The sequence below is a fragment of the Nannospalax galili genome, unplaced genomic scaffold (genome assembly GCF_000622305.1).
Source record: "Nannospalax galili isolate Female #2095 unplaced genomic scaffold, S.galili_v1.0 scaffold1287, whole genome shotgun sequence".
Taxonomy (NCBI): Eukaryota; Metazoa; Chordata; class Mammalia; order Rodentia; family Spalacidae; genus Nannospalax; species Nannospalax galili.
The window spans coordinates 1,343,677-1,359,774 of record NW_008357051.1 but is presented as its reverse complement, the minus strand read 5'-3'; the positions used below and the strand labels follow the sequence as shown (position 1 = coordinate 1,359,774).

The 16,098-nt window shown below is 52.0% G+C and overlaps 1 protein-coding gene across 1 annotated transcript in view; it reads right to left on the bottom strand.

The window, feature by feature from the left end:
• Window positions 1-4,150, bottom strand: part of Alx4 (ALX homeobox 4) — a 45,269-nt gene extending 41,119 nt beyond the window's left edge. The window contains exon 1 of the mRNA XM_008855041.2: window positions 3,537-4,150. Coding sequence (XP_008853263.1) covers window positions 3,537-3,978 — 442 coding nt within the window. The 5' untranslated portion in view covers window positions 3,979-4,150. The remainder of the gene's footprint in view (window positions 1-3,536) is intronic.
• Window positions 4,151-16,098: the final 11,948 nt, after the last annotated feature.

The window sequence follows — 16,098 nt, the reverse complement described above, 5'->3', positions numbered from 1 at the left end:
TCCTCTGAAACTGGCCAGAGGTCGCTGCCTTCAGACTTAGTCCCCCTACAATTGCCGGAGAACTTAAGGCTGCAGCCCCTGTGGCCCCATCTCTCTTTGACTTCGAGGGGCGGCGGGGGGGGGCTACAAAAAGATCCTGGTTCTTTAACTAAATTCAAGCGAGATTTCGGCGGAGTTTACATACTTCATCGTGTGTGGATTGTGTCTGTCTGTACACGGGGACCAATAAATACCTCCAACGTTTCAACATTTTGTCTAATTCGAAAAAATCGGAACTCGCCCCCTCTGCAGCGGCGCCAGATCGGCTGCGGCCGGGTCGCAGCGGCCGGGATCTGAGCGCCGAGAGCACTTATTCTGGAGCGGCGGCGGAGGTGGCAATCTGCTCTCAACGAAAACCTGCGTGCACCGAATCGAAAGCGAAAGAGGAGGTGGCAGGGCCGGTCCCCACGGGACCGGCATCCCTTGACCCGCCCGCAAAGCTCCGCGAGGTCTTGAGTCGCGGGAGACCGGGATCTCTACGCAGCGTCGGGTCTCCACCCGGCAAGCAGCTCCTGTAGCTCGTGCTGAGCGCCGGCAGAGACTGCAGGAGGCCGAAGGACTGGCGAGGAGATTTACGGATCTGGATGGCAAAAGGCGAGGGTTCGGTGGGGCTCCTTTGTAAAAAGCGCTAGTGCCCCGCGCCCGGAGCTGATCGCAGAGTCAACCAGAGCATTGCCCTTTTAGTTATAGGGGGAAACTGAGTCCATAACTGCGTACGGACGCCTGAGGCCAGGAGAGGATTTCCCTCATCTGCTGTTTAGGCAACTCCTAAAAGCTCTCTCTGGGCTCGGCCCTAGTGCAGCCCCCACGCCTGATTTTTCTTCATCCGATGGACCGCGGCTGAAGTCTGGGAGACTCTCCTCCATCCGGAACTGCTTTGGAGCCTGGACCCCTACAGCGAGGACTAACCTCCATGTGTTGTAGTTCCAGGGGGCCAAGGGAGGCCTATCCCCAAGCTCCATTTCTGCCTAGGCCTTTTGCCAGCCCAGTTTCTTGGTACAAACGAGGATTTTCCCTGGAATCTCATCTTCTCTTTCAGTACACACCCCATAATAGGCGCTAGGGAATTGCTGTCAATGAGCCCCTCAGTTTCCCTGTTTGTTGGCAGATTATAGTGCCGGGGGCATTCTCTTGGCTACTTCTATAAAGGTCTGATCCTCACCTCTTTCTGACTCCTTGTGCCTCAGTTTCTATTAATTGGACCCACTGAAATCCTTCATGAACCAGAAGGCTCCTGTGGGCCAGAGTCTCAGCTTTGAGAAAGGACAGGGAAGGTGAATCACTAAGAGAACTGATTCCATATCAGGCAGTAAACGCAGCAGGACCCTGGCAGTGCCAAGCAGTCTTTGCTTCCAACACGCATTTATGACTTTGCCCTAGCAAGAGCAGGGGCTTGCCCTGTCCTCAGAATGGACAGTCCAAACAGCCCTGGGTCGGGGGAAGAGTGTTTAGAAGGAAGACAGCAGAGGGGAGGGATGAGCATTTACAACATCTCTATTACTGTCCTGGTATCAATTCGGAAATGGGAATTTAGTGGAGTTCCTTGCTGTCAGGTCACACGGTGGGTTAGGAACAGCCCCAGGTCAAGTGGCTGACCCTTTCCTCAGCCCTGATTACTAATGCAAGTGGTAGAAAAGCTCAGCCTGGCCTGAAGGCCTCCATAAGACAGAGGGAAGGGCCTAGCCTTTGCCCTCTGGGTCCTGAAGGCATCTTTCTTACCAGGAGTTTGGGAACAGTTTGGTTCTTCTCTTGACTAATATCACAGCATCTTCTGATGAATTTCTTTAAACTATAAAAATGCAGTTAGGGAGAAAACAAGTGAACCCCTCGATTTTGTACAATGCACTTTCCTGGGTCTGCCATTGGCTTTGACCCAGCAGTTCCAGATGACAGGGCCTGGGTTCCTGGAGCTGGGCAAGGAAGGAGCACCTGTGTGGTACCTGATCTCATTCCAGACTGAGGTGAAGAGCAAAGGTGGTCTAAGTGAGGAAAGGCCACCAAATCTTGCTAAATCTGTTCTCAGTTCCACCCTGTGGCTTTGGGAATCTGTAGCTAGATTGAGGTCGCATTTGGTGTATGACCACATCGGCTAATAAAGAAATGTGTGCACGTGTATAGAATTCATGTGTAGATGTATGTATGACTGTGTGTCCAAAGTTACCCACAAACGTAGTTTAAACCTGTTGGGCAGCAAGCTTGAAAATGAGAAAATGTGTGTGTAAGGCGAGGGTGGTTTCCTGAGGTTACTCTGGCCAGCAAGGCCTCTGTTCACCTCTGTCCTCAGTCCTATCGCCTCTGTACCCCACCTGGAACAGCATAGTCATATCCATTACCAGTCAAGAACCAGTCCATCTCACTAGTTTCCAGCTTGAAAACAAAGGCCTGGGAGTGAGAAGGGAGGGTTCCCTTCTCCCTTTTCTCTTCTTTGGGGTTGGGGTTCTCCTAACTCCAATTCTGTGAAGGAAGAGAAAGTCTAAGGATTTGAACTGCTCTGGTTTCCTAACTTCTTTGGGCAGCTCTCTCATCCACAAAGGTGGCTGTGTACAGGGAATTCAGGCCTGTCTGCGTTCAAGGGGGCTTAGAGGTCATTTAGACTAGCGCGCTCAGGTTCCTTGTGGGCCCAAATCGGGCTCTGGACTCTTTCCTTCTCCCAGGGCCCTCTGCTGCCTGGATCTCAGAACTTCCTACTTTCCATCCCGCCCGGTCCTAAAGCTTTTCTTTCCGAGGCTGCTACTTCCAAACATCTCAGTAGGCGAAGCGTCTGAAAAACCGGCGGGCCGCGGTCCCCTCTGGCAGCCTCACTCCGGGTCAGGACCCGGACTTTGTCAGGCACCAGGCTTTCAGGACCTGGACCCGCTAGTGCGTAGCGACGCAGTTTCGCCGCTTCCAGCGCCCACTGCGCTGCGGACTCCCTGCGGCGTTCCACACCTGCGGCGCTCTTACCTGCAGCGCTGCGCACCGAGCCTCGGAGCCGGCAAAGAGCGAGGCCTCTGTGGTCCCGGAGCCCGGCGCCGGAGCGCTGCCCTGGAGGCTTCCAGCAGCTGCTCCCCGGGAGCCTGGACGAAGCATTCGCTTCAAATCCCGCCCCGTGGGGCAGCGCAAAGCTAGGTGGTTTGGATGAACCGCGAAGAAACCAGGGAAAGCAACTCTAGGGAGAGGTGAAGAGCCGAAATGACCCGGATGGATGTTCCGAACAGGGATGGGAAGGAGGCAGAACCGATGGATGCCCCGGCCCAGGATGGGAAGAAGGCAGAACGAATGGATGTCCCGAACCGGGTTGGGAAGGAGGCAGAATGGATGGATGCCTTGACCTGGGATGGGAAGGATGGCTGCCCCAGCCCAAAAAGGTAAGAGAGAAGAACGGATGGATGCCTGGGCACCCTCGAAGCGACCACCCTTGTCTCCCCAGCCTCCACCTCCAGCTTTCCGGCAGCGGAGCGGATTGGGCAAGTTTGGAAGCCTCGCGTCCGGCCCCTCTGCCCCGCACGTGCACTCACCGTAGCAGGGGACCTGCAAGGCCGCGCTGTGGCTGCCGCTGCCTTCCTGGAGTTTGAGACTGCCGTCCGGGGGCGTCTTGCAGGCGCCTCGCTGCAAGTAAAGATGCGCTTGCTGCGCGGGCGGCTGCGGAGGCGGCTGCGGCTGGGGCTGCGGGGTCGGCGGCTGCGGCTGGAACTTGTTAAAGGAGCCCCGCGCCCCGGCGCCACTCTCCAGCGGGGCCGCCAGGTCCTGCTGCCCGGCGCCGTAGCGGGCCCTGTTCTTGGCGTCCCCGTAACCCTGTCCTTTGGCGGCGGCCGACAGGAAAGTTGTACCGAACTTATCGCCTCCTGGGAAACCCCTAAAAGGCGACGAACCTTCCCGGCTCTGCGACACCGGGCTGTAGTAGGCGTCCATGGCAGCGGCCGAAGAGTTGCAGTAAGAGATACAAGTCTCGGCGTTCATGCCTGGCCTGCGCGGGCGACGGGCGGGGGCGCCGGCGAGGGCGCGAGGACGCCACCGCGCGCTTTGGCCGGGAGTCTGGAGACGAGAGGAGGCGGTGGCTCTCCGCGCCTGCTTGGCCTGGGGCTGTCTCCCTCCTCCCTTCTCTCTCTCTCTCTCTCTCTCTCTCTCTCTCTCTCTGCACTAATATTCCAATACTGTATTTTTTCCAAGGGATTTTTTAGTTAAAACATTTTCCTCTGACTTTTATCTCTCTCTCTCTCTCTCTCTCTCCTCTCTCTCTCTCTGTCTCCTCGCCCCCCACAGCTGGCTGTAAAAAGATTCCGATATTTCGGAAAGTTCGCCAGATCTCTCAAACCCTCTTAAGGTTTTGAGACAGGAAAAAAAAAGATCCCCCCCCCTTGCTTCTTCCTCCTCTTCTCCCCCCTGCTCTCTTTCCTCCCGCCCCTGTCCCTTCCTTTCCCCTCTCCCTCTCTTGGAGATGCCACTCACTAGCCAGGGACGATTCCACCCGCCACCTAGAGATGCCCCGAGGGTCTTTTGGATCCTAGGCAGGGGTAGGGAGGCATGGCAACCCCCAGGGCTCCGATGCTGGGCTGCGAATTGATGCTTCGTCTCGGCTAGGGTCTAAGGGTATGCGGGAACGCAAATTTTATTGACAGGTTAAAAAAAAAAATCCTAACAGGTTTTGACATTTGGAGTCAGATGGGCCGCTGGCCTGGAGAATCCTTTGAATGCTCTTGGGTGAACTTGGCTGTGCAGACCCTGGGCCTGCCTGCAGGGACCTTTTCCTGAGTTTCCAATCCTGCCTCCCCATTCCTGGTTCCTCAGAGAAATTCACCACACATAATAGATTTGGTGGCGGTCCTGCCCCCCCCAACACACTTTGACGTCTTAACTATTTCCCTACCCTGTAAGGGCTCTAGGCTTGGGTGCAGTGGGATCTATGACTGCTCAGCCACTGGTGGACCCTAGACTGGACAGAACTGGCCTAACTTAAACTCTAGAGCATCCCATCCCGTCCCCTTTTCAGGTCCTGCCACTTTTGCCTGGTCCCCCCTCTCCCCCCCAACAAGGTCAAGTTGTGAATGAGGAGTTCCTAGACCCCTGGCCTTATGGGATAGTTGGTTACTACCTTTTAGGGCAAGAGTGATATCTCTCTCCCACCCCCCTGCATTGTAAAACAAAAGACTCAGATTTTGTTGTTGTTGAACCCATCTCATTGGGTAGCCTAGGCTTGGAACTCCAGATCTGCCTTCAGAGTGTTGGGATGACAGGCCTGGACTACTTACACCCATGGCTTGAATTTGTGTGGACACCTGGACCTGCACACAGCAAGGGAAGGAACTTTCACCGACTGGCAAACCCTTCCACATAACTAAGCACTGACTGCACCTCACAATCAGTCAGTGGTAGGACCCTAATTTTCCAGTGAGCAATCTGAGGCCAGGAGAGGTGCAGACACCAGGCCAAAATCACACAGTGAGAAGTAGTGCAGAAAAGTAGCTGTGTTCTCCTTGGAACCCGTGCAGAAGCCAATCCCTTCACCGGCCTGAGAAGTTGAGGTCAAGGCCAGCAGTGGAACACCGCCCCCCCCAAGATAATAGGTCTCCAGCTGCTGCAAAGCTCAGGTGAAAGGAGACCCATTAGTATGCCCACTTTCTGCACCTAAAGCCACCCAGAGAAAAAGTATAGGGGGTTGTCCATCTACCTCCAATCCTACCTATTCTTGCCCCCACCCCACCCTTGTTATCTCTGGTCCTTACTTGAAGCAGACTGCACCACCCCACATCTGGTTTCCATCGCTGACTTACCTTGAAGTGCTCGTTAATAAAAATATTCCTCAGAGCCAGGGGCGCCCAGGCCCAAACCCATCCCCCCATGGCTGGTCAGAAACTGGTGTCTGTCTCTCTCTGGCCAGCAGACCTAAAACACTAGAAAGTCTTAAGTTTATTGAATGTCTATTGCACCAAAAGCCACATCAGTGTGTTCACATAGGTCTTATGGTATCATACCTCTTTTGCATATGGGTAGACTGAGTCCCTAAAACCCAAATTATTATTCAGTCTCAGTAAAAGGGTAGGTGAAATACCATCATCCTGAATGTCTGGCCAGTTTCTTTTGGTTCCTAGAGTCTGTGGAGTCTGGCACCTCAGGATAGGTGGTTCCCTTTCTATCATCCCCTAAGCTTTTATCTGGCTCATGATTTAGGGCTCATCCCCTCTGAGCCCAGGTTGATGCACCCACTTGCCTCCCTTAATGCCAAACCTTGGGAGTGCCCAATCACTACATGTGTTCCCAGCCCAACTAGCTGATGCCACCCCCAGAGCCACCTTCTGGTCTTGGTACCCCACAAACATTTGAAGAATAAAATATTAATTTTGGGGCCAAAGAACTCTCGCCTCTCCATTCCTTCCAACCTTCCAACACAGCTCAGAGTTCTAGGAGCTTACAATTTCCTTTAACCGAGGACAGCCAGTCTCCTGTTTGGCTCCTCTTCCAAAATCAAGTGTCAGAAATTAATAGCATGCTGGTCTCTCCTGGGCTGCACCCCCATCCCCAGAACAGTGAGTTCTCTTAAAGCAGGGGCCAGGCCTGTCTTGTGCACCGCAGGGCTTGGCACAGCACAAACACTCATAAACTGCTTTGAATGAATGAATGAAAACGTCATGCAGTTCCCAGAGGCACAGAGACTCATTTCAGTCCAGGGGTTTTGAGCAAAATAGGAGTGACTGCAGTCCCTGGAGCCAAAAAACTTCCCTCAGGCATCCAGATGCTGGCTGCCATCCTTCTACATCCTGGCTTAGAGAGGAGGGGAGGACTATGAGAGGGAATTGCAGCAGCAGGCATGGGGGACAATTGCAATGACATGATGTTCCTACTCCCCCCTACCCAGGGGTGCTCAGTGTATATCACCTAAGAAGCTGCTTCTCGCCACCACCTGACCTGAACTTCACTTACTTAATTACTATCTCATCCGTGCTTTTGGTGACCACCTGGGGATTTGAACCTTGAGCCCTCCACTGAACAGAGTCTTAGAATGAGGGCCTTTGACTATCTGAATCACAGCTTATAACTACACCAGAGGGCTGAGTTTGTGCCCAAGGGTGAGGAAGCACCTGTGGGTTTGACTACATCTGAAAGATGACATTCTAGGCAAGTCCTTTGACAGTGCCACCTTTAACCTCCATTCAAACCTCCACTGATCCCCTCACTTGGATCTGTTCCAACGCCTTACCAGGGAAAATGATGCCAAGTGTAACTGATTGTTCCTCAACTCATTTACTTGCCCATTTGTAAATCTAACCATCCCCCTGCCAGAGTGGAATACCTGGCCACTGTCACCCAGCTCCTTCGAAAGGAGCAGGGCATATTTTCAATCTTTATGTCATATGGATGCCACTGAGGCTGGCTCTGGACGCAGCCTCTGCTCCCTGGATTCTGTTCACCGATGAGGTTTCCCCTCCACTTCTCTCTAGCTCTCCTGAGGTCCCTTAATACACTGGTGGTGGGTGTCTCTATAGCTACAGTCACTTTTCTCCTGCCTGGGAACAAAGCAGGCCAGTGCTTGACTCCTGTACCTTCTACCCCAGGTACCCTAGCTTCCCTCCTCTCCCAGACAGTTCCATAGGAAGGGGCTTGCTCTTTCCCAGGACTGGGAGCTCTACACATGGGAGCCCCCAGCTCTAGTATGAGATGTCCCTTTATTCCTCAGCTCTAGTATGAGATGTCCCTTCCTGGAGAGGGTCTTATATGATTCTCTGGTTTACTGTGTATCCTTTCTTTTAGAATGCCTCTCTGTGTGCCATGTACAGTACAGTACACAATACTGCTCAGATATAGTCTGTTAAATAGGTGACTGAATAAATGAACAAACGCATATTGAGAACACTGCGGAAGGCCAGAGAACTGTTGGGTGGTTGTTCAGAGTTGGAGCTCTTGAAGCAGAACCTAGGTGTATGGGGGTGCTGGTGATGGGGGAGCTAAGTTGGTTAGAGGGTCCCTGGTCTAGAAAAAGCACAGCAGACTCTCATGTCTTTCAAAGGGAAAGGGAAGGACAGATTGGGGTTACTTTCTTTGGTCCAAGCTGCTACCAGTTTTTCAGTCCTCCACTGCACTCCTTCACTGCTGAGCAGACAGTGGAACTGTGGAAAGGGCTCTGCAGCCTCTGATCTTAGCCATCACTATTTACCAGCTGTGTGGAGTCACCTGCTTCCACAGCCTCAGCTGTGAACTGAGTAAAACTGAATCTGCCCAGCTCAGTTGAAGTTGAAGGTTCTCATAATTTGTAGGTATTAAAAGACATTGTGGACACTCAGGTGGATGTCGGAATTAATTTATAAAGCCTGGAGGCCAGGGATCTTACAATCTTGGAGGAAATGTTTTTGATAGCAGACTCCTGTTCATAAACCTCAGACGCTAAAAAAATGTGCAAGCGGGTCTCAGGTCCTGTCTTGCATCTCGAGATCTCGGCTGTCCCCTCTATAGCCTTATGGTGGTACTGTTATCCTGGCTTTATGAAGAAAAGGTCGGAAATGAGGGGTGACATTGCATTTGCTCACAGTCACACAGCAAAGCCGAGCACTTGGGATTTGAACTTGGGATTCCGGCCCAGGTGATCGGAACATCAGAATCCATGCTGTCAAATGCTAGCTGTGAATCTCAGTCATCTCAGGAGAATGGGCGCTAGAAAAGCAGCTACCCTCCTGCACCACTTCTGCGGGCTTGACAGCAGCCAGCTAGTGCGCCTGGGACTCTACACTGTCAACCGAGGTCCTCCGCACGGACCCAGTGAGCCCTCCGACACCGGTAGACAGCCACCTGGGCCAAGGTTCGCTTCCAGTCACTGAGGGTGGGTCGCAGTCTGCCCAAGTGTCCCTGGAACGCAGAGGCCACCGCACCTTCCAGCGCCAGGCTCTGGACCCGTGTCCGCCGCCGAGCGGGGCTGGGAAGGAGCTGACCAAGGCTTTCCAGGCTCCGAGGCCGCGGCGGCGAGGGCGTACCGAGCTTCAGACTGGGAGTGGAGGGGTCGCCAGAGCGCGGACTTGGGGAAGAGACGCAGGACAGGGTACGGCCTCTGCTGCTTAGCTTCCTGGAGGGCATCTAGTTGCCGGCTCAGCTCACTGGGTCCCGCACTCCCGGATTAGATGCTTAACGATTTCCGAAACCGCAGCTACCCTGCGTTGTGAACTCATCCCCAGAGAGGCCCTGGCACCTCTCTCTTCCTTGCCCTGTATTGTGTTTAACACCTTTTTACAGCTCCACAGCTCCAGGTATCAGCGGCTCACAAGGCTACAAGCTAAAACGTTCAGACTCCAAGAGGCAGAGGTTTTTTGTTTTTGTTTGTTTTTTTAATAGCTACATTGGACGGCCACACGCACACTTTTGCCCACCCATATTTGTTGTATGCCAACTAACTTTCTGTCCTGAGTGATCTGGGCATCTGGGGCTTTCCCAAGCACCTGGGGTTCCCTCTGAAGAGCAATTCTGATGGTCAGAGAAGCCGGGACTTGATTTCTACTTCCTCCTTCCACTCTTTCCAGGGTAGAGACAAGGCAGAGACAGGGCCCAAGAGAAGCCCCTTAGAAAGTTAGCTAGTGAAAGTAGGTCTCCACTCTGCCCCAGGACCACCACCTTAAACCTGTTAACCCTAGAGGAAAGTTGTTGAAACCGGAAGTTAGGCTACAGAGTGGGAGCCATTCACCTCATACATATCATGTCTGTTCAGCTTCCCTCCCTCTGAGAACATATAATTTAAGTCCACCTCCACCAGCAACCAGGTGTTCCAGCTGTAGCCCCCTGTGTCTTCTCTCCTGGAAGCTGGTCTTCTAAGTCTTCAAAACGTGACTGCAAAAGATGAGGGGTGTGGGCTGGAGAGATGGCTCAGTGGGTAAGAGCACTGGCTGCTCTTCCAGAGGACCAGGATTTGATTCTGGGCAACCACATCGCCGTTAACAACCACCTATAAATCCAGTTCCAGGAGACCTGACAGCCTCTTCTGACCTCCAGTGGCATTGCATACAGGGTACACTTACACTTACACACACACACACACACACACACACACAAAAAAAAAAAAAAAAATTTAAAAAGATGGGGATGTTGAGGGTTCAGGATACAAATCACCTCTGGGATTCTGGGTAGAAATGAGACTTCCTGCCTGAGTTGCTTTGGAAGCTGTGGATCTGCATTTGCTCATCTTGGCTTTCTGGGAACCCACTTCTCAGCTGGAGAAGTGGAAGCACAGCAAGGAGGGAGAGGCCTGCCCAGGGCCAGGGAGATCTGAGAGACAGCTCCCCCACCCCACCGCAGACCCCACCACACATGCTTGTGCCTTTTCTCTGGGAGAGGGTTCAAAATGCACTGGAGTTTCCAAGAAATTCTTGGCCCCCTGAGGGTTGAGGTCCCTGGTCAGGGCAGAACTGGCCCCTGGGACAAAGCAGTGCTCTTTCTAGAACTCCAAAGTCCTCTGTTTCCTCAGATGAGGACTTCACATCTCCCCACTTTGCTCTCCAGCAGGGGAGAGCTATGTACCCTGGGACTGCCCAACTAACTGCTGGGAGGGGAGTCTCTTCCAAGGTCAAGAGCACTTCATTCTGGCAAGGGGTAGTTTTGGCAGCCCCCCGCCCCCCAATCCAGAAGAAATGAAGCTGCAGCTGAGGCGTAGGTTTCCATGGAGACAGGAAAGTACTGGCTGTGGCTGTGGATACTGGTGGGGGTGGAGCCAGTTCTCGCCATTTCTCTTCCTTTCCCCAGTCTTCTCCCTACCCACCCCACAGCAGGAGTTAAGCAACTTCCTCAGGCTGTCCTCCAGGGAGGACCTTCAAGTCCTCCTTTCAGCCCCTACACCATCACCTTGGCCTCTCAGACCTTCTCTAAGATTTCATTTATCTGTTCACCTGCCCCCTCCTACCGGAGCTGAGAGCTGGTGGGCAGCCAGCGGCAGCTGCTTGACTCCAGTTCCAAGACTTCCTGGCCCCTAGCCTTGTCTTCAGGGGTATTGGTGGGGGACTTCTAGGTATAGGTTTCTAGGCTGAAGGGTCTGTCTGTGATAGTGGGGAGACCCCTGGGGCCCTTTCATTCACATTAGGGTCACCACCTCAGCTTCCCATCTAGTGTTATTTAAGTCCCAGCTCTGTTTGCTGATCTGCTACATGTATACTGTCAGCTAAGTGACTGCCTCTTGGCAACCTCAGTTTCATCTCCTGTGCAGGGAGGATGCAGGACAATAGATCCACCTCAGAACAGTTGAAAGATTAAATGGCACCAAGCTCACTCGATACATCCCAGTAAGAGCAATAACCACTTCCTTTATGCCGCGGGGACGCCATTATTCTGGGCATTAGAGCCTTGAAGAGACCAGCTAGGGTTCCTGCCTCTCTATTGCTGGGGAAACAGTAGGTTATAGTCCTCTTTTTCTGCCCACTGTCCTTTCAAAGTAAAGAGGAGAGAAAAGACCAAAGGAATTTAAGTTCCCACGTTCTGGTCTTCCCTGCCTGTTAGTACTGCTTGGGGATGGGGGTGGGGTGTGTATGTTGGAGATGGGGAGGTATTGGGGGGTGGCAAGGGTCTCTAAGGTCCTCTAGCTCCAGGCTCCACCCCACCTTGTACTTGAAGCATACCCTTGAGGCCCCTTGGCTGCTCCCAAGCTCACCACTGCCTTGTGGAATAGAGTTCAAGCCAGTGAAGCTGGGGAACACGAGAGCCCAAAGAGGCCATCTCCTTCCCAAAGTCATACTAGCCCTCAGCTCAGGGATCCTGTACCTTTGTCTCAGTATGGGCCCCACAGACTTGGGGGTGGGCAGGAGAGTAGCATGTGTGGCCTTAGCACGCCCTGCCTGCAATTCCCCGCCCCCCACCTCCAGCTGGCTGCCCTGGAAGAGAGGAGGCCCCCATTCAGCACCTGTCTTAGGAGGGTATACATTCTGATCTAAATAATCCCCAGGCTTGTAATAGAAAAGGACTGGAGCTGGAGTGGGATGGGGGGTGAGGGGGGCCCTGCAGAATGCTGGGAGAAATTCTTGGGCACCCTTAGGCACTGGAGATAGGGCAGTCACTGCAAATGACTTTTAGTCTTGTGCTTGGTCCAGAGTAGATGATTAGTAAGTGTTATGGGATGACATCTTTACTGCCTTCTTCTCCCTACCCCTCCCAACTGTCCAGGGGGTGTCTGAGGATTCCAGTGGCCTGATTATCCCCTCTCCTACCCCACATGAAGTCCCTGTCTTCCCAGGACCTGTGGTCACACAGCTGGTCATTCTGACAGGCTGACTTAGAGTGGTGACCTGGAGTGAGCAGCTGTGGCTGAGGACATTTCTCCAGTCCTTTGTCCAGAACCTATTCAAAAGCCCTGATGAAACCTTACGGTAGAAGCCAGCCCAGCTACGAGGTCACACATCCCTCCATTTAGCCCTCGGGGAAACTACTGCTCCAGCTCTCAGGTCCCTGGAAACCAAGAGAATCCTCTTGCAAAACTGGAAAGGCTGTGGATGAGTTAAAATTGGTCAGTCAAATCTATAGCCATAGTTCCATTCAGGTGCCCCTGGGAGCTGAAGTAAGGCAAACCACAGTGGCTGCAGGATCTCCAGGAGGTGGCGCATTTGCTGAGTGTCTTGGGTGTCAGCTGGTAGACTAGGGATGTGGATAGGAAGTGGACACATTTCCCGCCCATCCCTGCTTGGAGCTGAAAGAGATAGAGTCAAGCCAAGGTGGAGGGTGGAAGGTGGGGAGCTGCTTGCCTGGAAACACCCAGGCAGCCACAGACCCTCCAGAGAAGGACCCAGCCTTGACTGGGGGGTGGGAGGGCAGCTGTCCCTGGAGTCTGGCAGGCTTTGGGGTGATGCAGTGGGGTCTGGGTGGCCACACTTTCTCTTAACCTCTTCTCCCCAGCTTCTCTGCCACCATCCAATGAGGAGAGAACCGTCACTGCATTTTCTAAATTGAATTAGTTTCCAGGCCCCTGTTGAGTTTTGCAAAGGATGGTTGAAAATGTGCCCATCCTGCAGCTGGGGGGAGTTGGTAGGTAGCCTTGCATCTCTGTGCTTTTGCCTCCTCTTTTGTGGAATTGGGGGTGTTGTTTGGTCTCCTGGGAAGGCTGTGAGGATTAGGGATAAGGTGGAATGGTGTCCCTTAACTTCTTTTTCTTAGTTTTTATTTGGGATGGTGGCACTTTCGTTTTGCAAGCTTGGGGCAGCTGACTGGCAGCTACTTTGGGTTGTCCGAGTTCCAACTATGTTTATATTCAGTGACTACAAGGTCTCCCCAGTTCCTGGCTCACTGGGGTCCTGAGTGTTGTGACTTGCCCTTCAAGACCCCATGACTCCCCAAATGGGGTCAGTCAGCCATTTCAAACAACTCTCCTTTGCCAAACAAGTGATATGTTTCCATTTGGGGACATAGGGAAAGGCATTTAAAACAAGCTTTGCTAATAAGTACCCCAGAGAAGAAACTGGTGCCTACCCACCCTCTCTTTTAGATGAAATTCACCTAACACAAAACTGGCCATTTTAAAGTGCACAGTTGAGTAGTATTTGGTATACTTTCTGTATTCGAGGTGCCAAAACCACCTCTGTCTGGTTCCAAAACCTTTGCATCACACCCAAAGAACCACCTCTCCTTTTAAAGGGCTGCTCACCCCTTAGAGCTTGGTGACTGTGTAGGCAGCTACCACAGATGCCGGGCTCCATGCCCTTCTGATTGGCTTTTCAAGGCCTGAAAATGCTGCTGCCCAAATGATTTGCAAGATTGATCTCAGAGAACATGGAAGCCAGAGCCAGAGCCAGAGCCTGGAAGGTAAAGGGAAGTTTAACCCAGAATCCACAGAGTAAGTTATGAGAGGGTAGTCGGGGGCAGGAATATAGGACAGAGGCCTGGGGCCTCTGGTGACCCTTTGCTGGAGTTATAGAGACAGTTCCCTATCTGCAAGAGTGAAGCGCTACAAACATACCTGTTTCTATCTGTGCCTCAAGACTGGCAAGGGAGATAGTGGTCTATGACCTGGGGAAAACCAGTGCCATTCTCCTAGAAGCCTGGGGGTGCTTTGTGAGTTTCTAGAGCTTCCTTGGCAAATACCCACATACTCAGGAGTTTTGCAAGGACCAGAGTTTAATTTTTTTTTTTTTGGTCTTTTTGAGACAGGGTCTCCCTGCAGCCCCAGCTGTCCTGGAACTCACTATGTAGACCAGACTGGCCTTGAACTCACAGAGATCCACCTGCCTCTGCCTCCCAAGTGCTGGGATTAAAGGTGTGCGCCACCACGCCTGGCTCAGAGTTTAATTTTTTTATAGCTCCGAAGATGAGAAATCAGAAATCGAGGTATTCTCTGGGCACACCCCCTTCAAAGACTCTGGGAAAGAATCTTGCCTTTTCCAGCTGCTGGTAGCTCCACACTTCCCTTGTGACTTCCTGACTGGAGTCTTTTGGTCTCCTCTCTTTTTGTAAGGACACTTGCCATTGGAGGTAGGGTCCTACCCAGATCACTTCATTGTGACACCTTTAATTAACTAAGTTCACATCCACAGGTACCGAAAGTTAGGACTTGAACATATCTTTGGGGGTCTGTCTACTATTTGACCCCCAACAGGTGCATACCCAATTGACAGGCAATATAATGGGCTTTCAGAATTCCATCTAGTCTGACAAGCTCCTTCCTTCCTTCCTTCCTTCCTTCCTTCCTTCCTTCCTTCCTTTCTGTGGTATTGGGGTTTGAACCCATGACTGTAAGCATGCTAGGCAAGTGTTTTAACACTGAGCTACATCTCCAGACCTTGAGAATCTTGGTTTTAATGTCACAAAAAACTTTCTAGATCATCAATTGAAAGGTGGAGAGAAGAGCAAGCACTCTGGTTATGTCAATCCAAATATTTACAATCTTCCCCTTTTAAGAAAGGACATAGGATATGGCTCAGTGGTACAGCACTTGGTGTGCATGAGGCCCTAAGTTCAATGCCTAGTACAGGAGGAGTAACAGGGATGGGAGCTAGACAGCTACTCATGGTTAAAGGGACAGAAGGAGTGGAGCCACCATTCTGCCCCTGTGATATCATCTACTATTTTGAGGAATGACATTCCAGAAGAGAAGGCTAGAGACAGAAACCGGTCGCCTTTTTCACAAAGAAGCCCTTGAAAAATGCAGCATCAGCCAGAATCTAAAATTGTGAGAATGGACCCACAGGAAATTTCACCCCACAGCAGACAAACTTCATAAAGGCACCGTGGGGGCTCTACCACGCAGAGAGACCTTTTAAGAAAATTGCAACTTTTCCACAGACCCTGAGGGTATAGGGAAGTGACATAAAGATTGTCACGCCCTTTGTGGCTTCTCTTCTGGGATGGCGAAGGAAAGGAAGGAATTTTTTTTCTTTTTTTCTTTTTGTCAGGGAAGGGGAAGCAGTGTGGAGGAGGAATGAGACTGTAGCTGGGGAGAGGCAACTCTCAGAGCCAAAGGACAGGATGGCTCCAAAGATAGAAATGACAGCTTCCTCAGCTGAGTCCCTGGGTCTCCACCTGTGTCCTTCCTGCAGATCGGATTTATAGAGTGTAACATTTTAATAAAAAACACACACACCTTCCCATTTTGGTGCATTAAGAGATTTTTTTTTTTTTAACAAAACACTGTAATGTTGCTATAAATCCCACCCCCCCAAACCCTCACAAGTAATAACTCAGCTTTGGCATTTTGCATTTAATGTTTATTTTGATGGTTACATTCCAGCCAGAGTGGGGGCTCAGGGCTGGGAGGGATGGGGAGGGAGAAGGCCAGAGTGCCTTGCTTCCTTTCTGCTGGCCAGTCACTGTGTGTTTTTAATAAAGTCCCCAAAAAGTAGGGAGCCAACACTTGGAAAGGAGGGAGGGAAATTGTGACACTTGATCAGGACACTGCTATGGCCTTCGCTTTAGGAAGTAGCTGTTGTGAGGTGCTGCTATATGGATCCTAGAGGGCTTCTGGAATGCTCCTCTGCTCATACCATGTGTTCTGTTAGAAATGCCCCTCTCCATTATTCCTGTCAGCTTCTGAGACATAGCTCTGACCCCATCTTCTGCAAGTTTCCGTAGCCTCCTTTACTGGCGTTACATGGGCCTGCCCTGGATGGGATTCCTCTCCTGCCCATGTCACCTGTAATT